Source organism: Cariama cristata, unplaced genomic scaffold (genome assembly GCF_000690535.1).
Source record: "Cariama cristata isolate BGI_N322 unplaced genomic scaffold, ASM69053v1 scaffold8576, whole genome shotgun sequence".
NCBI lineage: Eukaryota > Metazoa > Chordata > Aves > Cariamiformes > Cariamidae > Cariama > Cariama cristata.
This window is the reverse complement of record NW_009620357.1, coordinates 282-25,277: the sequence shown is the minus strand read 5'-3', so window position 1 is coordinate 25,277 and position 24,996 is coordinate 282. Positions and strand designations below refer to the sequence as shown.

Below are 24,996 nucleotides of genomic sequence, written 5' to 3'. Positions count from 1 at the left end.
GCAATATCTGGAACCTACTCCCCCGCTAATCAGAGATACCCTCTTCAAGCCACTGACTACTAAAGTATGCAAGTACACAGAAATGCTTTTCGGATCACTACTAAGTTCACCCTTTCTTTTATAGATACAATTCTAAATACAAGAATTTAAATAGGTTTTGGATTTTAGAATGAAAAAGAAACACTTTAATGACAGAAAAATAACTTAAACCACACATTTCTAGTCACACATATACACAAATACATGCACATTCACTGCCTTAATCCTTTCAGTTAAAATAAAGTGTCATTACTATAGGGTCACAAATATTTTTGTGGTTAACATGGAGGATTTCTCACTTCTCATTGCTTAGCAGTGCACCAAACCATCTTTCTGTGATCTTTCCTAACTAAAATTCCCAACTCTAAATAGTCTGTAAATAACAAAGCACCAAAACGCAATGCTGCAGCAGGTCACATTTTTACCTGCAAACTCCTGAAAGACAGCTCAAGTTTCTTGCTCTTCCTAGATAAACAGCTAAAACTAGCACTGACAAAATTTGACCTTAAATTCTACTGTTAGTCTCAAAGATTATCAGGATTTTTGATAACATGAAACCATTATTTTAAAGATAAAAACATTACCTCATCTTTCACTCTTCTCAAGATGAACGGTTTTATTATCTGCTTTGCATGTGCAATCCTTTCCTTTTCATATACGCTTTGTTCTTCAGCACTCTTCTAAGGAAGAACATTGCAAGAATTCAATTACAGTGTGAAGTTTTCAGCTGTACCACACTACCTTAACTATTCTAACTTGAAAGTTACCATTAGTATTCTGAGATATCCTCTTAGGACATGTTTTTACTTTAAATGGTTTATTTCATTGTTTCATTTCTAGATTTCCATAATCACATTACCTGTTTCCGTAAGATACCAATAAAAAAGAAGGTATGCAGCAACAGCAGTGTTCTAGCGAAAAGAAAAAAAAATATTTTCAAGAAGAGAATATATAATACTTACTGTTTTTGAAGAGAACATCCTTCGGATTTCACTTGTGCTACTGCTGAACATATGTGGCATGACAAAATTCAAGAGGGACATCAACTCCAACAGATTATTTTGAACCGGAGTCCCCGTTAGCAGTAAGCGATTCTTTGCCTGTTTGTCCACAGCGGAAAACAGCAGTGAGAAACATTAGTCAAAGAGGTTAAGACAAATATTGGCAGAAACAACACAGCTATGGAGAAGTGAGAAAATGAACTTGGTTTAAATTATAACTGTTTAAACTTAATATATATTTAGATGTCATGGAATAATTTCCTGGTTAAGTCAACAAAACGGTTTACAGAACTGTGGGGAAGTGAGCATGTATCAAGACTATGCAAGAAGCCTAATCCAGATGTAAGAAAAGCCTTCCTGGCTCTATTAGGGTTTTTCTTGTTTGGTTGGTTTGCTTTTGTTTTTAAATTAATGTGCTAATTGTTTCTCCTATATCATATGTTTTCTAATGTCATGCAGTACTTATGCACAGGTTTTGAATTGCAAATACGAACCATAGTTTAATTGCTTAAAGATCTGGTTCTTGAAAAGGTTTTTGATGACAATATGATCTTGAAAAATAAGTTGTAATAAGTGATCATAAGTATATTACTGTTATACGAATACTACGCAGTGCTAAATCACAATAATCAGAGAAAAAGCTGTACTCAAATTTTCTCTTTTTCAACATGCTGCTGAATCAGGCTGCAAGCTACAAGAAAAAAAATTATTTTAAAGCTAGCTTTTCTTGCATAGTCCTATCAGAGTAGGTCCTGAAATATTACAATGTTTCAGCACAAGTCATCAGAATAGCACTTTTACAATCTTTACTACTGTGGGATAAAACTGGAAAATTGCTTAATACTGAAACTGAACCACTACCATCCTTATAACAACGATACAGGAAACTTAGTACATTTCTTTGGGAGCCTGTCTCCCTGAAAGACTTCACAAGGTAGGATCCACGCCTAAGACTACACCACCACTTATATCCACTTGCATACTGTAATTTCTGGAACATTATGTGTATATGAACATTACAATTAACACTCCATTTTCCCCCAGCCCTTAACTACAAAATGGAAAAAACACGAGCTGTCGCCTCTAACCCAACAATAACTAAGCCTCTTACATTAATTGTCATAAGGTGCTGGTAGCGTAGAGAGCTCATGTTCTTGAGCATGTGACCTTCATCAAAAATTGCATAGTTAAGCTTCAACCTGCGAAACAGTCGTCGATCATCCGAGCTGCTAATTGCACAGTTGTATCTGTCAGAGAAAGATATCATAAGACACACATTAAATGCAAATGCAACATGAACATACCATTATCACAATCAATTACATTCACTTAAATCAAGAGTTATGGAGAGAATACATGACGGGCAGTAAGTAAAACTGCCTAGAAGTAACGAACCGTAACACAGTTTACTACTGGCAAATAATTACAGTTTACTTGAGGAGCCAGTGCTCTCCCTAACACTTTCCAAAAAAGTGTGCAAAGTAATATGTATCTCTTAGCATGTATTACGTAATTAATAGGTAATACCTAAAGCATCTATTACATGGTACCTCTCTCACCAAACTCCAGACATCGTTTTGTCGTACCGCTAGATTTTTTTTAAGCTCACTTGTTTAATTACTTACTTACGTAGTTACAACCACATTGAAATCGACAACTTTATTATTAATGTGCACCCTGAGATGCTTCCTGTCTTCTTGGGATCCTATAAAAGGACAAAACCTAAAATGAGTACAACTACATATATTTATATACATATAAAAATTAAGACAGTACACAGAAATACATTCAGCAATAAATACATGTATTTAAACAACTGTCTTAAAACAATGCTTCCATGAGCAATTAATCTTTTCTTAGGCTGAGCATGAAAGCATTGGATTAGTGGATTCATTTTTAAATTAGATTCCTCACCATAGTAAAAAAGGACCTTCAGTTCAGGACACCACAGACGAACTTCTCTTATCCAGTTATCTGTAAGACATCATTAAAATAAAAAACAAGTCATGTATACTGTATTATGTCTTACATAACTTCAGACACACCTGAGCCTTAAAGCAAACATCTGATTTTAAAGCAAATCCTTTTAAACTCTCCTGAAGGTAAAGAAACTTTCAGTCTAAATGCTGGAAAACTGATAATATTTAGGGAAATTATACAACCCACAACCGGGCTTTAAGTAACTCTTGCTTAAACAGCTTGCGCTTTAAACTCCTGCAGAAACAGACCCTGCACAGTCTGTAACCACCATGTAAAAACAATACAACGCTTAATTTTCCAGTCCGATTTCCTACCTAGACAGTTAATTCCTCAGAAAGCAAATCACTTCATTTGTCAGTACTCGCACTCAGAAGTCTTTCATCAGGAGAGACAGTGCCTCTGGGAGTAGGCGAGGAAGCCTGACAACACGACCCAGCTCCAGGTGTGCGGCCAGCGGAGCTGCCACCGGCAACGTTACTATGCCCAAGGGGAAGCTGCTTGGCAGCCAACACAAATGCTGACCCCCAAAGCACAGCAGAAGGTGATCTCTGGTAAATGCCACTTGACCTGGGCCGGACCCAGATCAGGGCTGAGGAGATGCCTCCAGAAAAGCATCAGGAAAGCTGCAGGTAGACACCACTTCCCAGGCATCCCCGTGCTGGATGGCTTGGCCAACCTGCCACTGCAATTCACGAGCCTCTACAATTTGCTTTACAAGTGCCTTCGTTTACACCTTTATGTACACTTCAAGTTTTAAGTAACATGCATTTTTAAGAGTTATTTTAAAAGATGACTTCTAGGGGATTTTAAAAGCACACTGAAAATGGCAATTTTGAACTGACGTTGAACAACTGGAAACTTTTCTGATGTGACAGGAGAAATTTTTGAAACCCGTATAAGTCTTTTATATTAAAAGCACCATTTTCTTTCTAAATTAAACTTGCTACTTTCCCCTTTCTATAATCATTCAACAAAACCAAACTTAACTCCACAGAGAACTATTTTCTGCGTAAACTCATCAGCTTCACCGACTTATTTTATTCCACCATATTCTTCCTGCTTTCGACTGAGGTCATTAAACAATCAAAACATTCAACTAAAAGACAGTCAAGCCTCAACATTTTAGGACTGTGATCTGCTTTGACAGATTCTGTTCAGCAAAGAGGAAGAGAGACACCGAACGTCTCAAATGCCATGAAATCTAATCCTAAGCACAGCCTGAAGACTAGGAATTACAGCCAATATTCAGTAAATAAAAAGACTACTTTGCTAAACAAGTTCAAATTGTAACAAGCAGCTTTATTTTTTGTGAAACATATCAAAAAAAAAAATTCCACATTAGGTCTAATTAATTCAGAACAAACATGCCTTCGGTATGCTTTGCATTCCAATTCAAATTATTTACGGGGTTGAATAGCACCGTAAGAAAATTTTCTTTCACAAAATTATCTTTGTTTCACAGTCTGTCCATGTTTGGTTTTTTTTTCCTAAACAAACAAATCATTTTGAAGCTTGTAACTTACCTAATGTTGAAGCTGGCACAACTATCAAATGGGGACCCCTATCGCCCTCTTGGTAGAGATAAGCTAGAAATGCAATAGCTTGAATTGTTTTTCCTAAGCCCTAAGAGAAAACAAATCCATTTAAACAAAATTTACAGTCTGTAGAACATAATAGTGTTTTGTACTTATAAGATAATTACAGTGTAGTCAATGTTAACTAAAGATTACAAATCTCCATAGAAAAATTGTTCTGTTTAACCGCATTATTTTAGAGAAGAAAATTCCTTCTTAAGTACAACTGCAGTCAAACTCCATTATCTTTTCAGCTCAACATTTGAATGTCAGGGATTCATCTTTTCCATTTATGAAGTTTTTCATTTTAGCTCAAGTTCATCCCTCAAATTGTCTTCAAAAATTTACCTTCCCGAAACAGTGCTACAGACAAATGATTACTTGGAAACTAATTGTTTCCTTCCATTTGAGCCAGTTGTACAAAGGCTATTCCAGCTATTTCTGAAGCAGAATAGAATACAGAAATCAGATTTGTTTAAGATAAGCCTATGTTTCCACCAGCACTCACTTTCCTGTCTTCTGTATCATGGATTTAAAAATTTATCTTATCAACCACGTAAGTTAGCTCTTAAAAACAGGAAACATACATAAGTTGAGAACCACTGCCTAAGTCTTAGTGAAGCAAATCCATCCATTCACTTGTGGTTCATCACAAGACAAACAGCAGCCAGGATTAAAAGCAACTGACAGCACATTTAGCAGCTGCATCACTAAGTTTGTTCTGGTTACTGGTGGTGTCAGCACCAAACAAAACCTCAAACCCATAAGCTTTTCTCTCTTATTTCAAAACTTATGGGGAGTGTAACGACAAGAGACGGCTGAAATGCTGGAGAAGCAGAGCAGATTTTGACCCACTTAGTTTTTTCTGTCTTGTTAACTACTTGTTTGGAAACTGATGGAGAAATGTAGAAGATAGGGGCTCACTACAACTAAATGTTGGACAAGTAGAATGAATTATATTTATGGGCAAGGAGCTATTAAAATGAATGGTTTGAGGATAATCTGTTGTGGTCGAAACTGCTTCCATTGCATAAGACACAACATGACTTGTAATTATCAGGGCCCTTGAATCTTAGGCTACCTTTAACTTTCAAATTAAAAGTAAGAGCTCAGCAGCTTCTAAACATTTGGACAAACTGTTTGCAATTTAAGTTATATTAGTTAAAACAAATTACTGAAATTCTTCCATTTCCTAGAAATCCCAAGCAGATTATAACAAAGTCAATTTTGCAAAACTTTTAACAATTCTTAAATAATCAGTTTCACACTTACCATTTCATCAGCCAATATGCCATTCAATCCATGTTTATGCAGCAGTGCTAACCAGTTCAAACCAATCTTCTGATATGGCTTGAGTTTCAAACTGTTAAGAAATCAAGCGTAACATGTTACCATCTTTCATTTGTTTCTCCGTGAAACACAACTTTATACTTACGTTAATCACAGAACTCTAAGTTTAACATTGCTTATGTTTAAATGCACTCTAGATCTCCTCATGTAGTGAAAAACATATTAAACATTATTTAACCAGTCATCTGAACATCAAAGAGCATTTCTGAACTTATTAAAAGTAGTTTATCTAAATTTTCATACATCTTAAATGACCAAAACGAATGTTACAATAAATACCTTTCTTTTAAAATCAGTGATCCACAACCAGTTAAAAGCAGTTACACAACTACTGATTTTTAAAACACACAAAATATTAAGTGGCATTAAGCAGACGCAGTACTAAGGTTTATCTGTTGTACAACTACTGGTGGTGTCGGCAACAAACAAAAAACCAAACCCACAAAACACACTCAATAGCAAGCCACCTAGTTCAGCATTTTTTGCCAAAGAAGAAACACCACTAATAAGCTCCCTCCAAACAGTTCCCTCTTCCTCTCAGGTTTTCTTTTGACACAGCTGAAAATCCTTTTGCTATTTACCACTAACAGCCTCCAAGTCTAATCCAGGTTGCTACTCTGGCAATTCCCACTTAAACCCTATGCTTCCTAACCCTTAGGATAATGCCCCCCACCATACCCATTGCCATTCCTCCTAAGCTCTGTCTTTATTCTGAATATCCCTTTGGAGATCCTTAGCAATTTACCTCTCTGAAATAAATCCTTCCCCAACACATCCCTGGTGCCCATTCCACTGGATACCGAGTTCCAGGTTGTTTTGTACATCTGAACTTCCTGACCAAGGCCTTCAGTCCAGCTGATAAACTTTACAAGTTCGCTCAGAATCATTTCAATTTGGCATCTTTGAAATATAAGGTCCCCCATTACAGAAGCAGTCTTGTTTGGCATTTTGTTTGAAATAAGTTGACAACTCATGATCCCATCACTCAAGGTTGGCTTCTACACTCATCAAAGCGTGGAGCAAGTAAAACACAGTATTAAGCACTGTTGTATCTTTTTATATTCTTCTCCTCATCATCAGCTTTCCTGATACACTTAAGAACATCTACTGGATTCCCTCAAGTGTTGCACATCACTATCTAGCTCACTGAGAGGTGCCAAGTGTCAAACATTTGCAACTCTATTTCCAGAGACTAGTTTTGAAAATCCCAGTCTTACAGTTCACCTTATTATCTGACTCCCTTGTAAGTATAAAAAAAGAAAAGATACCTCTGATTCAGAACGGAGGGTTGCTCTATGTTCCACCCACATCCGCCATCTTCAGTAATCCTGGTTACTTGTTTTGTCAGTTTATTTGAAATGCCTTCACATTTATTCATGAGCTTTAGAACCACTTCCCTCTCCTTCAGCAGTATCTTGCAGTTCCACACTATGTCTTCTGACAAACCAGTAGTCTTAGTCATTTTTGTAAACTGCAAAATAATAATAAAAAAATACTATGAACACTGATAATAGCAGCAAAGGTGCCACAGTGAAAATCCACAGCTGCTGCAGGCAGCAAGTAATTCAAGTAGCAGACAGCAACAGCATCCCGATCTCCTCTTAAAACTTCAAATATTCTTTACACACTTGGCCCACTGCAAAACTGTGTGAATCCACGCTGAAGGTCATCATTACAGTTCCTCGCACTGTAAAACATATCTTAAAATAAAACAGACAACTTCTCTGAAGAGTTTCTAATGTAAAATATAGGAGCTTTAAACTCTTAAAATCCTCAAGGGGAAACAACACACAGCGCAAAGCAAGCTTCGAAGGCCAGGCCCACCAACAGAACAAAAACCACAAAAGGAAGAAAAAAATGCACTGATTATCATTAGATGTCCTTTTAAGCAATCCCTATTAGACACTAAAGATATAAGATGTAAGCATAATGTAGGCATCAAGGCAAACCAACCTATTAAGGTGGCTATTAAAATTTTATTATGAATCCATTTGGAGTTCAGCATTATTCAGTCCCAGTTCTAACTGTACCACAAATGGCACAGTCAAACCGGACTTAGGCAGTCTGGAAAAAAGAAAAAAAAAAAATAATTTAAGGGGTAAGAAGTTTCCCAAAACTATGTCAGGTTTTTCGTGGTCACCAAGTACTGACAGGCCCAAAAGATCAGCAAGAATTGGTTCGTTCTTCTCAGTTCTTCACATCCCAGTGTTGGAGGAGAATTTCTTCACCAAGCTAAGATTCACCTAAACTCTTTTTTTTCTTGCAACGAACCCGACCTCCTGTGAAATCTATGAAACACACACTTACACAAATCTATGAGGTCATTAGCACTTGCCAATACATTTTCATGGGCAGTATGATCATCCTGACAAGGTTTTAGCACCATTCAGTTTCTCCTTTTTTTTTTTTTTTTGGCACATGGATGTTTCAAGTCAGCATTTACCCTCATTTTACAGAGGGACAAACAAGATAAAACACACAAATACCTCTTCTAAACGTCATAGCAAACAAGCTAGCAGAGGACAAGTCAAGATACCAGAATCGCAATGTAAATACAAATTAACACATGGCCTGTCCACCTCTGCTGAGCATGCCCGGTTTACAAAGACGAAGCACACCACTGTCTGAACCAAAAACTTGCAGCTGAGCCATGTCAACAGCCGACACTCAGTATCACTCTGGCTCCCGATCCCACAATAAGGCATTCCCTCCTTTCTTGGCGGAGGAGAGATCTTTAAGTGCTGTAATCACTCTGCCCCCGCATCCTCATCTTCTCAAACCACACGTGTTCCCACCTTGACCAAGGCTAACTTCATCCACTGCTTAGTACTCTGAGTCTACTACTAAAAGCAGACATTGCTTCACTCATGCTTCCCAGCAGATGCATCTAACCTAGCATCTTTTTTTTTTTTTTTTAAATAATGGCTCCATGTCACAATCCTTCCTAAATCTATCACGAACACATGCTTCCTCTAAGAGCTTTGGATCTCTTTGTTGTAATGAAAATTGCTACTCACGAGTTTCATTCTCACAACCTTGTGCCAGCTACAGGTCTATCATCTCACACTATGTCTTTAATTAAAACTTAAATTTTCCTATTTTTTCCTTTTAAACTATAAAGTATTATTAATTTTGACACACAAGCCTTACTTCCACCACTCCCTTCAAGTCCACACTAGTCACTTTATATTTCCTTCCACCAAACTTTGTATCTTCGCTACAAAATGGATATTCTCCATTTTCGAGCCAAGAAGCCTGAAGTTGTGTCAAAACAGGCCCAGCAGCTTCTCCTGGATTCCATGTAGGACCATCTGCAGAAAGTGTAAAATCTTGTAATAAATTATTTCTGCAGTAACTGGGGTCATATTTTTAATTATAGTATTTTCATGCATATTTATGCATAAAGTTATTTCACTGTAAAGAACAGACATCTTCCTTTTTTATTAATGGATTTAATGAGTTGAAGAATACAAGATCCTTTGGATTTGCCAATCTTTTCTTAAAATATATGTAATTTCCACATAGATTTTTCTGAATTTTAAATCAGGGATCTGTCAAAATTTAGCACAAGACTTCACAGGCATATATTCTCCTAGACTTCTTTCCTTAAAAAAAGAAGGGGTCAAATGATCCAGCTATTACGTGTAAGTAACTGATCAATATTGCCACATTGCAGAGTAAAGGCAAGCTTTGTTAAGCTAAAGTGTACAAGCAGGCTCTGCTTTGACTCCAAAAAAAATAAACAGAAATGGAGTGATGCTCTCTACTGACAGCCTGCGGGGTTTTGGTTTGTTTGTGGTTTTGTCCCATTTTAAACAAACTCCAGAAAGTTTACCAGCACTCATAGGCTAAACCAGGTTAAGGTACATATGTCAACACTTGCAAATAAGTTTTCTAAATAGACCCCTCTATTTAGAAATAAAAAAAAAAAGAGATGTAAAGAACAGAATTTTTAATAGACAATTAAAAAATTTCAACATTTGTTTTGACGCCTAAAGCTTTCGTTGGCATGAATATAAATCCTGTAATCTATAAATAAAGGCGTGGAGAATTAAGCCATCTGTTATTAAACAGAAATTGTATTGTTTCGTATCAGCACGTTAACATTCATCTCCAAGTTACAACAAGAAAACCTTTAGCCATTGGTTTACACGTGAGTGTTACCCTGTCGTGCAGAACACAAAGCAGATCCCCAGGTGGCCTTTGGTTTACTAAATGTTCTGACACCCTCCTTGTTGTGTGTTTGGTGGTTTTTTTTCCCAAATGAGGTCCAAAAATGTGAGACCATCATGGACAACTGAACCCATGAGCTTCCACAGCACACTGTGGAGAAAGGTCCACTGGAGCCCTGGGTAGTGCATAACTCTCACACCGGCACGCTCTGCTTGGGCTGACTTTACACCACTTAAACGTGATTTAGGATTTCACTTTACTGCTTAAGGGCGAAAGTCAGCCTCGATCAACAAACTCCAGTTCCATTTTAGGCAGTTCCCATTTCTAACCTGATGCATTTGCTGCTTCCCTTCAGTTTGCTTAGGTGCAAGGTGCTTCTGGATTTCCTGCTAGTTTAGTTTTCACAGCAGTTTGTACAAGTGCAGCCAAAGTGACAGATGATAAAAAAGCTGAAGCTACCCTCCCTTGAGTTTCTATCTCCTAGGTCATATACTACTGGAGTATACCGAATAGGATGGTAAGTTCATCTTTGACTGCTCAGTTCTCCCATTCCTCTAAACGTGGCAAGTTAAATATATGCTGTGTCAGAATTTCTATGTCATATTTTGCATCAGTTTAACTTGCATGTACTCCTTAAGAATTTGTAATTTTTAAAAACAATACATTGTTTAATTCACATCAACTCTTTAAATGCTGAAGGAGGTGGCTTATTTTGTCATAGAATAGTATCATGAATGAGAGAAATGAGACGATACAGCAAATCTCATACAGATACATATGTTTTTACACTAAAAGGAAATTCAAGCAGTTAACAATTATAAACCTTAAAAATAAGAAACTAAATACCATTAAACTCCCTCCAGTTTGTACCCCTGCATTTACCAGAGGCAGCGCGAAATGGCATTAAGCACACACAACGGGTCAAGGAACATAACACCTCCCCAGACCCCAAAAGCTCAGCCAAGCTCCTTCTGGAGCCTGTCTTGGTTCTGCCCTCGGTCCCTGGCACGCACTGAACGTGGGCCGCTATTGCTGCTCCGTGACCGTGTTTACAGCCTGTCTGTTGAGGAAACGGTGCCGAGAGCTGCTGTTTCCAACAGCCTGGAAAAGAGAGCGCCATTAAAATATAATCAAGCGCCAATGAGGTTTTTTTAGAGGAGTGCAAGTGAGGAGAAAGGGTGATGGGTACACAAAAGTGTTTTCCATCAAGAAACCATGCTGTCTGCCAGCCCACAATGTGTGCCAGTGGGGTGTCACCAGGACCCCGACGTAAACAGGAGAGGAAAGTGGGAAGTCAACGCAGGACCACCAGGAGGGGAGGTATCTCTGACAGCTGTCCGTTTACTAACGCATGTCTGTCCCAAGGAGGTGTAGACCATGAAGCTGGTACAGGGCAGGCCTGCACCGTGACAGTAAAACATCACTGAACACTGGCCCCATGAACAAAAGCTGTCTAACACGTGACATCAGACCAAGACACAGGGAGGTGAACTTTCCTCTTCACCCTGTCCTGCAGTCTGCTCTGAGCCCTCGTCTTCACCTTGCCCTCCACAGCCAGCCATGTTCTTGGTGTTCCCCGCTCCCTCTCCTCCTAGCCCTCACAGCCCTGCTTTCTGACCATCTTTTGGTTTGCCTACCCCTGCATCCCCATCTACCCCCCCTGCGTTGTAATACCCAAATCACAGAATAGATGAGTTGGGAAGAGACCTCTGGGATTATCGACTCCAACCTTTGCCCTAACACCACCATGTCAACTAGACCATGGCACTAAGTGCCATGTCCAGCCTTTTCTTAAACACCTCCAGGGATGGTGACTCCATCACCTCCCTGGGCAGCCCATCCCAATGCCTAATGACCCTTTCCGTGAAGAAATGCCTCCTTATTTATAACCTGAACTTCCCCTGGTGCAGTTTCAGACGATGCCCTCTTTGTCCTGCCACTAGTTGCCTGGGAGAAAAGGCCGATCCCCACCTGGCTACCCCCTCCTTTCAGGTCGCTGTAGAGAGCGATCAGGTCTCCCCTCAGCCTCCTCTTCTCCGGACCAAACCCCCCAGCTCCCTCAGCCGCTCCCCATCAGACTTGTGCTCCAGACCCTTTACCACCTTTGTTGCCCTTCTCTGGACTCGCTCCAGCACCTCAAGGTCTTTCTTGTGGTGAGGGGCCCAGAACTGAGCACAGCACTCGAGGTGCGGCCTCACCAGTGCCCAGTACAGGGACAATCACTGCCCTGGTCCTTCCCAGCACGGGAGAGCTGCTCCTCATGAGCTTCTGCTCCGGCATCTCCCATCTGGGCATCACACCTCCTCTGCTGTCTCTGCTCCATGCTTGGGGTTGCTTCTACAGCACAGGCACCTGGGACCCACCCTTCCATCCTCAGAAAGCAACATGCAATTTTAAGTTGTGAATACGAGGAGTACTCAGAAAGGTGTTCTCTCAGAGCACACATCCCAATCTATTTCATTACCTGCTACTCTCCCTACGCACACGACATTCTGCAGAGAGGGCACAGGTCCTCGGACAGAGAAGCATCGCTTCTCCAAATGAGACAGACAGACCCCTAAAGCCTAAAGAGCAGACCTGAGCACTCCTTATGCAAGTGAAGTGTTTGAGAGGAGGCACTCCAAGCCTGGCACCTCCAGCACCGAAGACTGGATAAAACTACCCTCCTGGAAAACGTAGCTGATCTGCAGTATATGCATTTCTAAATTGCCAAAGGAATTAATCCTTGCGAGCAAGGATACTTTCAGCTCTCTCCATTTATTTTTTGAGAACCAAGTTTGTGAATTTTTTTCCCTGTGTATTTTAAATGTTACTTGATCAAGTTAAACAACTGTCTTAAATATCTGCTCCAAAGGATAAGTATTTTCAAGTGCTCTTAATAACTTTGCAAGCTTGAAATTCATTTAAATCCATCTGGAAAAAAAAAAAAAAAAAAATCTTAGCCCAACTTAAAAAGCTTGTCCAGAATAAAAAAAAAAGCCATTTAATTTACGTTTTCCTGGAATAAGATGTTCAATTTCCAAATAAGTAGGCTTTAGTCTTAATCTCAGGCTGAGAGCCTTAAGATCTTCCTCAATTCTAACAATGAACAGGTGGTAACAACTTCTAGTGCTTTACATTGTGTTACAAAAGACACCATTACAGTAAAAAGAGACCTTAAAACTAAGCCGGTTTCTTTAATGCTGAAACTGAATCAGCTCTCTCCATTATTATATCACTTTTATTAATTAGTAAGAAAAACGTTGGGTCACTGAGCTACTGGATCTTTATAAACAATTAAAACCACACTGATATGAAACATCTGCTAAAGTCTGCTGCAAATTACTTCTACTCTGGGCAAGTATTCACAATACTACATAAACATGTGGTTGCTGACAGCAGCAATCTTCATAAAAGACTAATTTTGAACACAAACAGGCCCATGCAGCTTTTTTTCTGTTAAATATTTTACACAGAGAAAATGAGAACAGCCCTGTAGCAAATATTTCTGCAAAGAATTAAGCTCAGGCAAAATCCAACAAGTTTAGAAAGGAATAGCCGTATGACAGATGTTCTGCGAGAAGCCAAAGGCTTGGGGCAAAACGGATTTCTTTTGCAGCATACCTGTACCTTGTATTTTTTCCAAGTATCCTCCTCTTGTCTCCCTCCCTTGCAACACAACATACAGAGATCATTTTGTCTTCTTTAAAAATCTGTTTAGTATCTCTTACTGTTTTGTGGCAAAACATTTCACACACCAAATAATAAATGTTATTGTTTTACACATATTGAAGAAGTTCTATTCTGCTTGGAAAAAATACAAACGGACCTTGCATACATCAGTGGAGGGGGCTTCAGAAAACATACTGATGAAAAAAACATACCAATTACTCTGTAAGAGGGCCTACGCACAGTTACTGCTTTAAAATCCAAAGCACTAATAAATTAAACCAAGAAAATCTGCCGTAATACACTTCAAACTTCTTACCAGGACATTGCTCTTATCAGGTCTGATGTCTCAGAGTTAACTGAAACTGCATGAAACAAAGGCAACAAACAAACCATGGGAAACATTTGAAAGTAAGATCCCAGTGAGAGCACATAATCTACTTACCAAGAGGTATCGTTTTCCCTTCTGTGATGGACTGTGGTTTAGACTTCTGATGCTTTGCCTTTTACTAACAAAAACACAGCAGCTCACTCCACTAAAAATGGCTGCATTGCTCAGCTAGCAAAACCATACTAGAGACTAAGCTGCAGTAGATTAAAGAAAAAAAGACAAAAAAAGGCAACGACTGTTTCTTGTATGAAACTGAAAATATCCATGCTGGCACCTTCAATCATGGAGCTACCCTGGAAGCAGCTGCTGCTGTTCAAGTGTCTGCAGTAAAGGTCCTGCCACGCTCGTTGCCTCCTGCATGGGTTTTCAACTACAAGAGCTCAGAACAGGCTAGCAAACACCTCCTTCCCAACTGAAAGCTCCAATTTCTTCTTCTGCAGTGAAATCAACCAACTTTCTATGCTACAGAGTGAGTGACAGTAATGTCAGCCAATCAGCTTGAGTGTTCCAGGAAAATCACCCCTTAATTCATTCAGAATCAGGTCATCTGACACTATTTGAAACGCTATTGGCTTAGGAGGAACATTGCATTTTAGCCTAATCAGGATAAGGCCACCCATCTAAGCCTCCCTAGGCTGAAGCCACCTTGGCTCTAGGCAGGCTAGGGATAGGAAAAGAAGAATGCAGACCTACCAGAGCCTCCCAGCTGTTAAAGGGCCGGAGCGCTATTATCTTCTGAGTCTTCTTCTGAGAACACTGGGGAATCAAAGTCAGTTCGCTCGGGGAAGCATCCTGCAGGAAGCTGAGGATTTTCGCTTTGTAGACATCCTCCATCACTTCGTCGCTGCTGCTGTAGTCCTCGTCAAGGGAGCTACCGCTGTCTTTGGAAGCTGACTCGTCCTCCGAGTCTTCTGCTTCTCTTTTAGTACTCCAAATGCTCCTTTTGCCGTTGTCCTTTTTCGGAAAGCCGTTCTGCTCTTTCCCAGAAGATTTCTGCTTTGGCTTCTCTTTACTCTCGTCACTTCTGCTCTTGGCGGAGACTTCGGTCCAGTCAGAAGCTTCACTTTCGGGAGGAAATTCCATGCCTATGCATGCAATATCGAAGGCAACAAGTCAACTCATACTGGTTAAGGGCGAATTAAAACCCACCGTTCTTCCAAAATAAAACCTACATAGTTCTGTCTTAAAATACAGATGATCAACGCTATGTAATATGTACGAGCGGCAGAAGCTCTGAGGCAAAGAGCAGATAGTTAAGAACTCTGATGTATTGCTGGGATGAGATACTGGTCCCATCCACCCAACTGCAGAGACATCAATTCTGCCGATTGCAAAAAACAAGCCTACTTTCACCACAAAAATTAGGTATTTTTTCCATTTTAGTGCATCTCAGTACAGCATTAGATGTGGGACAACAAAAACATGCACTTGTTAAAAGAACTGGAAGAACAAGGTATTTCTGACCAAAAGAATCCCATTGTCTTAAAGTAAGATAGAGGTTATTTAACACAATGTGAGCAAGTCATTTTCAGAAGTGATTTGTATGAGTTTTTCTTCCTTCTTTGGAAGAAAGCACTTGCAACGCTTTCTCTTCTGCCCAATCCCAGCTTGCTGCTGATTGACTCCCAATGTCTACCTTCTCAGAAGCAGCAGCAGCAGGAAAGACCCATAGCAATAGCTCTCTCCACTCGTAAAGAATCCAATTAAGAATACTATCCTATCTCAAGAATAGTTAAATAGCTGATATAGCAAATCATATACATTTCAGTGTTACACAGCTGTCCGATAAATACTATTTAATTAGTTGATTACTTAAGTTATAACTCAATAGCTCTCTCCACTCGTAAAGAATCCAATTAAGAATACTATCCTATCTCAAGAATAGTTAAATAGCTGATATAGCAAATCATATACATTTCAGAGTGTTACACAGCTGTCCAATAAATACTATTTAATGAGTTGATTACTTAAGTTATAACTCACAGATTTACCTGGAATCGCAGTTCTTGCTCTCGACCACATTTAATGCACTGGTATTTACAACTTGGTTGCATAATTTAAGGCCTATTTCTAGTATTTTTGTCTCTATATTTTAAAAGGATAAAATAGCATGTGTCACTTGTCACCTATCCAGTTATTTGTGATTACTGATCTATAAATTACTCCAGTTAAATGAAAACTTATTTTTAAACAAACAGGAGGGGAGCAGGTGTCAGCTTTTGACACATTTTAAAATATATTTTATGATATACCCACAGGTAATTACAACTTCTTATGTAAATCTGTATTAGCAAGGCAAAGATATTTATCTCTGCTTACAGAGCAAAAGATAAAACAATCATGACACTTAAATACAGAAAAATTGAGTTTACTTCCTCCCTTTATCCTCCCCATAAGACCAATTTCAAGTATCAGTGCAAGTTTCTAGGCACAGTGCTGTCAGGAGTGTCATTGCTGGACAGTAGAAAAGATTTGTATCACAAGTCTGTTTTTGGTTCGTGTTGGGACAAAATGGATTACAAATCTGTCTTTACCTTCACCATCTTTTGCAAATACTCTCAGGGCCTCCAGTGCTTCATGAAACACCCAGTTATGCTCCTGAAGTACATCTCTCAGTTCCTAGTAAAAGATAAGAAATTTTGTATTGTGGCGAGATAAGCAAAAACCAAATTTCTGTGCCTAATAACATTAAGGCACTAACAATTTTAGTTGCACAAGGCAAAGGAAAAGCCCTGTAAATCAGATGATTCAAAATAAAGGACATCAAAAGGAGAAAACCCTTCTGTTTATTATTATACATTCAGTTTAGGCAGAGCTGCACTCCACTTTTCAAAAGGGTAAGAATACACATAAACAAGCTTTGCTTCCAACAATTTAAAACACAGTATTAAAACGCTCTGACCAGTTGCTGAGTATCGTCAGGCACTAAACTAATACAAAGCACACTGTATATTTAGTCGTCCAAGGGAGAACAGTGCAAGAGAGAGGGAGGGATAATTTCTCTCTGCACTTTTATAGTAGGTTTGTGAGTCCCAGGTTTGTCACAGGACCAAAAAATGAGGATACGCAGTTCCATATAGTCCTGATCACATCCAACTGCTCTCAGTTCAGGGCAAGTTACATTCCAAAAGCTGCAACAGCAAAGACCTTCCTATCCTCGGCTCTTTCCAAGAGTGCTGCTGCTGTAAGAACTGTTTCATTTGGGCTATCAACTGCTGCAATTTTCTTAACTCAAAACCTGATGTGCCATCGGGAGACATAAACTCACCTCCTTATCCAATCCAGGGAATGTATTTTGCAGCTTTTTCACAAGCACCTCTTGCCTCTCCCATTGTCTTTGGGGTTCTGACTCATCCAGCTATGTTAAAAAAAGAAATCTATTAGGTTTGAGGTAAATCACAAGCATAGAAACAGGAAAAAGAAAAATTAAAAGCAATCAAACCTAATCAATATTGCTTACCCTTAAAGAGTCACTCTAAATGACAAAAGCACTTAAGAAAAATCCAAGTTGTAGAAGTGATTCCTCCTACATAGCCGATGACCAAAGTAAGACCAAAACTTTCACAAGCATAGAAAACGTCTTTAGTCATTAAAGACTGGCATTCTTTACTTGATAAGCATACACAGTGCAAAGTTCCATACCAAAACAGAAATAATTTAGAACTACCAGTTTGTATTTCTTTAAAATAAAGTTAGTAGTGATTCTGATATTTAAGGCAGAAGATGACAGGGTTAACAGTTAGGTTAGATTACCAAGTGTGCAGTATTTAACCCACCAGAGTCTACAAACATGTCAAATGGTGTGTTTATATGAAGATTTACAGGTAAAAAAATCCACAAATACTGTGTCACAGCACCATAGAGTCACATTAAAAGCTGGCAAAACTTTTCATCAACAATACCTTCACTAACAGCTACTATCAGCCTGCGAAAAGGGAGGTTTCTTATGAACGAGCGCCAAAACTTCTACATGCCACAAGCTGCTGTTATGTATTCACCGCAAAGAATTATGCAAATTTCTTCACAGAGCTTTGAATGCAAAGCTGTTACAGATCTACTTATCTACAGCAGAGATGCCAACAGGTTTGATCAATATTTACTTTGCTGAACGATGCTATTTGCTAAAGAGCACAAACCAGATCACCCAGAAGCACTCCAAGTAACAGAGGACACTGTTCCTTTCTTCAATGAGCCTACGCTACCATCAAGGGTACAGCTACAGCACATACAATAGCTGGCAAAGTATGCTCTAGTCTTAGGAATCAGCTTAGGAACCAGAGGAAAAGTAAGAGCGAGAAAAAAAATCCCTGCAAGCTTTCTCACTATGATTCTCTATTACAAATTCTAAAAACCTGTGTTTCAGCTTTATTTTCCCAACCCTTCCCCTTTTAACTGTAATGCAACTGTTAAGCACAGAAATCAAACTGCTGCATGAAACCAGGTCCAGTGAAGCATTGTTTGCTAGGCTGGCTGGGTAATAATTCAACAAAGTCTCCTTTGTAACCTAACCCAGGAACAAACCCAAACCCCCACAAATCTTGCCTCACAAAATTCACAGCTCTCCTCCAGGAACTAGGGGAATATGAGTAATATTATTTTTGCTTTCATGGAAAACTGCATTTTCTTCATTTCATTCTGATTGAGGACATGTAATAATTCAACAAAGTCTCCTTTGTAACCTAACCCAGGAACAAACCCAAACCCCCACAAATCTTGCCTCACAAAATTCACAGCTCTCCTCCAGGAACTAGGGGAATATGAGTAATATTATTTTTGCTTTCATGGAACTGCATTTTCTTCATTTCACTCTGACTGAGGACATTATTTGCTTAAATTTCAACACAAAGATAGTCATCATCATCCATCCATCCTCCAGTATTTACTGTAATTCCCATTCTCTACCATAAGTGGTTTTCAAGGATGTCTACTGGGATGCCTGGGAGCTGCCCTCATGACAGCACTGTAGGACTGTGCATAAGATCTGCCAAACACCAACCTGAACGCACCAGAATCATTACACAGATCCTATTTACTAGCACAGGTCAAAATAATCATTCATTTAAACGTAACCAATTCATTCCTTCTAAATATTTCCCTAAGTCATAGTTTCAAATATATCCATAAGCAACATTACTTCTACAACACAGAAGAACAACAGCAACAGATGTTGAACTTCATCTGTTTGAGGAAACAAGGAATGACCAGATGAGACAAGGTGATCCATAGCCTGTAACTCCCACTGATGTTCATGAGAACTGAACAGTACCCAGGGCCTCACATACTGCTACCTGCCATCAACCACTTCCACGACAGCAGCGAACAGGCTATTGGGATTCAAAAGCGCAAACACTAAAGAACAAGGCAGGTAATTCCATTCAGGAAGGAGAAAAGGCAGAAAAACCTCATTTGGATGGCAAGATTTGAATTTGACTGCATTTTCTGCCAGAACACACCAAGTATGTTCAAACACCACCACTGTCATTGACCAAGTCAGGTAATTCCACTCATTTTACAATGCACAGAGAAAAAACAGTACTTACGTAATTAGTTTTTGGCTTTTTTGTGACTTCATTTCCATTTTTGCAATTTGTGGGAGAACTTTCTAGTTTCCTTTTACGAGAGGGAGCTTTAAAAAGAATCGAGGCAGAAAAGAAGAATCAATTAATTTCATTAAGTTCACCCCAAAACAGTAGGATCATTGAAACCAAAACTATAGTAGCTACTTATTAACTGCACAACATGTTTACCAGTCTGCATAATATTTTCTTATTATAGGTCACAGATGCATTGAAACTTCAAGCAAAGCAAAGCAGCTGCTTGAAAGTATGTGTTTATTCACCTTTAAGTTTTCTTTATTAGTTTGGCAATTAATCAAGCAATTACCTCTCACATGCAACAACTAAAATAGCTTTTGTTTTTTAATAATTGCCAAGTGTTTTACACACAAATTGCATAAAGGTATATGTCTATTTGTTTTTATTCAAGCTGACTGCTTTTGGAAAGCAGGTATTTAATCAAGGCTGAACCTCAGTCATGAGTTGGAATATGTACACCGCTGCCAATCTGGAAGTGCTGATGACTGGTTTCTGGCTCAGATACACACCAGAGAGGTTACCACCAAACAGTTTTCAACATTAAATCCAAATGTCTGAAAGAAAACTATGTATATTAAGTTGGTGATAACTAAATATCAGCGATAACCATATTACTTATGAATACTTCACATGAGCCAGAACTTTCTGAATATCTTTGGGCCCTGGCAACTATCAAAAGATTATCATCTTAGGATTAAGACCTGCCCTGTCAGGTGCGTCTTCTGACTGCCACACCATGCACAGTTCACGAAGGCAAGAACACATTACCACTATTTCTCACATTAGCTTTGCTTGAAGTAGCATCCAGACAACGTGCCAAGGGAGGGGATGCTGCTCTCCTTCACCATTCAGACCTTGACCTTTCTGCCCAAGAACCTCATTTAAGCAATACTGCCAGGGAAAGCCATGCTACCAGCTTAAGTCTGAGAAACGTGTGTTTATCTTGCTATCAAAGCTAAGGGCTGTCAGGCTGCTGTTGGGTAAAGCACTAGAAGTTATGGAGGCCTCATGCTATTACAGCTTAAGCTCAATTAAAACTGCATTCAGGATGGGTAATTCTGAATACAGTGACTCTGCAAACCTCTACTCTAAAAAATACATGGGCTCCATATAAGATTATTTCTCTGCTTTTAAGTCATGGGCTGAGCACTCACTAGTCTTTGAAGAAAGCCCAATCGTGAGCAATTTTAGAGGCAATTAAACTGTAGCAAAGGATCTGGATAACCATGGCCTCAGGAACCTGTCAACACAGACTGATTTAGAAATCAACCTGTGGTCTTCTGAAACATACCACATCTGCAAATCACAAAAAAAATTCCAGCCTTCTGAAGACATTCATTTTGCAAGGTGCACTTAATTATTCCTTCCTATGCTAAGGGAGCATACAGCTGAGGGGATGAAGAAAAACTCTTGTTACTGCTAGACAGAAACCATCCTTGGAGTGGAGGCATGGCACACCGGGCTTTCCAGAGGAATCCTTGTTCTCTCCATAAGTTTTATGATTAACAAGCAATGAGAAAAGCAGCTCCAGGGTTTCAAAACTTAAGAGAGGCATCTGTAATTATTTCTACTGTTATTTTCTGCTACCAATACAAAAAAACCCTTACTGTGACTTCCCCCAGCATTACAAAAGAAACAGCCATTTCTGCCTGTTCAAAAAGCACTGAACAGCAGACAGGTTTACATGACGCTTCAGCTCAGAAGCACCCTCGCTGATTTAATGGTTTAAGATGCACAGAAAACACCAGAAACAAATCACAAGCAGCAGGTATTACTATAACTTCGCATCTTTCATTCATACACTTATTTTCAGTGTGTCACATCTAATCTTCATACCTCTAAGTCATCTGCAATGCTCCTTGTTTTAGCTATACACAACTACTGAATTCAAGTTACAGATACAAGTTTTTGTCATTGTGAAAGGACAGAAAAATTCGAGGATGACTCGGCCACACATTTTTAGCAAAGCCATGCTTCACAAAACTGTGTCTTGTCCCTGACCTCTCGCACAGTCAACACTTCACAAGTAAAGCATATCATAAATTGACATAGATAAGCAGATGTTCAGTAATGTCTCAATTTTTTAAAAGTGTGTCCAAAATGAGGTGATTTATACCACCACTTTCAGGCATGCTTACTCCTAACTAAATATTTTACAACAGCTGTGATTAGTGAGAATTTCGCTGCCAAGAAGATTCTTCTGTGGGCTCGTATTGAAAGGATGTGAAACAGCAGTCTTGGATCAACACAAAAATGGCCAAAAGGCAGGGACTACATACCAGAAATCAAAGTGTTTTAGTTCAAACACTGTGAGCTGCAACGAAGTTTAAGGATATATATTAGCTTAATATTAACCAAAACCCTTGAGAAGTAACTGATTTAGCAAAAAATCTTTTATAAAGGGAGTAAAACTCTTCTGCTTCGGTACATGAGATTCCTAGACCTACTGCTTCCAAATCCATAGGATACTGCATGAAAAGACACACAACTGCTTAGAACAACTAAAATAATCAAAAGTGATCATAGATAGCTTTTTCCATCGTATCCAAACCATGAAGATCTTACAGGAAAACCACGGACAACTGAACTGCAAACAGAGGGAGACTGCTCAAAAGCATTAGCTTTTTATAATGATATTGATATTCATACCAATCTTCCACTCTTCTCCTTGCAACCTCAGTAAATCCATCAAAAAGATTAATGTAAGAGATTTAACCCTGGACTTAGATGATGTCAAGAAACAAACCCAAAGCCCAAGAATGATGACCCTTTTACATGCTTACCACTTTCTACACACTCTCACATCATGTGTTGGGTTTTTTAGTTGGTTGGTTTGGTTTTTCAGGTTTTGTTGTTGTTGATGAGACCGCATAAATTCAGATGCGGAACAAAAAACCCTAAATAAGCTCTGAGGGCTCAAAGGCATGGTTTGGGGGATGTTTTGCTAGAGAACCATGGGGATTTGTCTAATGTTTAAGACTAGCAGATCTTATTCAGAATTACAAGCAAGTCTTGAAGTCAACCTGAATAGAAAATTGTGACGGGCCTTGACACAAACCTAGTTATGAGTGGCGACATACTCCAGTAGATTTTTTCCATACCATGAGATTTCTCATCTACAACATTTAGAATTACTACAACATTTAGATTTAGGCAAATCCATTACTATTTGCCTCAACTCCTGGGCAAAGGAGGAATCAGCAAGAACAGAAATCACTTAGGGATCCCCATGTAAAGCAATCCTGAGTTTCACAGAACAAATTCTCCTTTTTTGTTCTCTTTCTGGATTTTGGTCCACATCCTCTTTTCATCTTTCCTCTTGCAAAGCCTGTAATTTCAGTTTTGTGTTATTACAATAAACAAACAATAGTATAACTTTTCACATATGCCTTACCACTTTTTAAATACCTCCCAACCAAGTTAACTTCACTGAATTAGCTACAGTGTCTCAAGTTTGGTTTTGAGTTTGTTAAACATACCTTCGTCACTGAACTTCAAAGCAGCAGCTACCGCTTCATCCATTGTGCGTGTTGATGCTATCAACTGCAAAAAAAAAAAAAAGCCAATTGTTAAGTGGTGAGATTTAATCCAGTTGAACAGAGGAGGACAACGACAGGTTAGCATGATTGAAATACGCTTTAAAAGACACCCCAAAAATACATGTATTATAAAATCAAAGAACAAAATTAACAGGTACCAAATTAGCTAGATTGATGACACTTGGAAACACTTTAAGAAACCAACTGGAAAACATTTTTAATGCAAACTCATTTATTACCACTTTTTTTCCTACTTCACAAACATCCCCTGCAGGTTTACTTAAAAGCTTTTTTTCAAAAACTATTCAATGTTACTACCACAAAACCAGATGAATAAAAAACACTAATTTCTTAACTCATAAAATGTATACTCTGTATACTGTTATGTCACATTAGTCGATTTCCTGAAAGCACATTCAAGAAACTTGTAACATGCCTCAAAGTTTATACCTCCTTGCAGTCCTAGATGCCTTCTCCATCCATATGTAATGTCAAAATAGATCATTTTTACAAATTAATTGGATGTTGAGACTTTTAGAATGCTTTTTGCAAGTGAGATAACTGCAACAGAAGCAAATGGCCTAAAGGTTACAAACATGAAAAAGCACAAAAAGTGAAGTTATGAGGAATCCTGATTCTCAAGTATCTGTCCACATTTGTAAACAGCATCTTACAATTCTGCTATAAACACAAAATTTCCTTTTCAAAAGGCTCACAATTTTTCCTTAATAGCCTTCATCAGTTGCATACGGTTTGTCAGGTCAGACTGTTCCAGGTCTTTCATGAAGAAACAATAGATTTGCCTAATATTCCTCTGTCTTTCTTCAAAAATGTTGTGAATATGTAACTGTGGACAAAAATTTGCACAGCCTCTATGTACTAAGTTCTGCTGATACAGGAGCTATCTTACACTCTCCTGAGAAGTACCATCAGCACTACGTATCACCAAGTAGTTAAACCCACCACTGATGTCACAAAACAGCAGTCAGACACACCACGTGTCATTTCTAGCTAGTTTCTAAGCTATGATGAACTGTTATCACTCTTTGGTTTAAATACATTCTATGTGGCCAAAAATTGAAACTTCATACATTCTAGACACCTACAATGTAAATTTTATTACAGTGTCCAGGAGAAAAATTCCAAAACTGCTATTTGCAACCCCTTCTTTCTTCCCAAAGTAGAAATTTAAACAAAAAGCTTGATCCACTGGGAAAAAAAACACCCAGCAAAGAGGAACAGTAAAATTTCTATATTTCTTTAACGATATTTCAACGACCAGGAAACTTAACAGATTAATTTCAACACTTTTAGCTTTGAAAACTAAAGCTAGTGAAAACCTAGTTACATACCAGCACTGAAAAGCAACTCTGCTAAAAATGTATTTTACTGTACTGAAGATATTTTACTGTAATAAGTTACCATAATGTTACTGTAGATTTGTACTGTACATTGGACAACAGCCAAGAATCTCTCAGGTTCATATGGCAGCATAATTAGAATAACTTATAGTAAGTTCAAACCTACTCTCTTTTTGCCTCACTGAAAGTACTAAAGGCTTTGCATTTTAAATTTCGTAAATGTAAGGGCGCAACGTTTCATCTGCTGGAGAAGACGGCAATGATTTCACTCATTCTGCATTTAATCAGTTAGCTGTACTCCAACAACAGCAGTTATCAATAGCTATTAACCAAGACAGCTGTAACT

General features: G+C 38.7%; 1 protein-coding gene across 1 annotated transcript in view; it reads right to left on the bottom strand.

The window, feature by feature from the left end:
* SMARCAD1 (SWI/SNF-related, matrix-associated actin-dependent regulator of chromatin, subfamily a, containing DEAD/H box 1) overlaps positions 1-23,293 on the bottom strand; it is a gene marked incomplete at its 5' end in the record, with an annotated part of 29,231 nt that extends 5,938 nt beyond the window's left edge. The window contains 13 exons of the mRNA XM_009701596.1: positions 624-719; positions 1,002-1,139; positions 2,152-2,287; positions 2,670-2,745; positions 2,955-3,014; positions 4,544-4,643; positions 5,867-5,957; positions 7,213-7,415; positions 14,850-15,241; positions 16,691-16,775; positions 17,425-17,514; positions 19,697-19,782; positions 23,230-23,293. Coding sequence (XP_009699898.1) covers positions 624-719; positions 1,002-1,139; positions 2,152-2,287; positions 2,670-2,745; positions 2,955-3,014; positions 4,544-4,643; positions 5,867-5,957; positions 7,213-7,415; positions 14,850-15,241; positions 16,691-16,775; positions 17,425-17,514; positions 19,697-19,782; positions 23,230-23,293 — 1,617 coding nt within the window. The remainder of the gene's footprint in view (positions 1-623; positions 720-1,001; positions 1,140-2,151; positions 2,288-2,669; positions 2,746-2,954; positions 3,015-4,543; positions 4,644-5,866; positions 5,958-7,212; positions 7,416-14,849; positions 15,242-16,690; positions 16,776-17,424; positions 17,515-19,696; positions 19,783-23,229) is intronic.
* Positions 23,294-24,996: the final 1,703 nt, after the last annotated feature.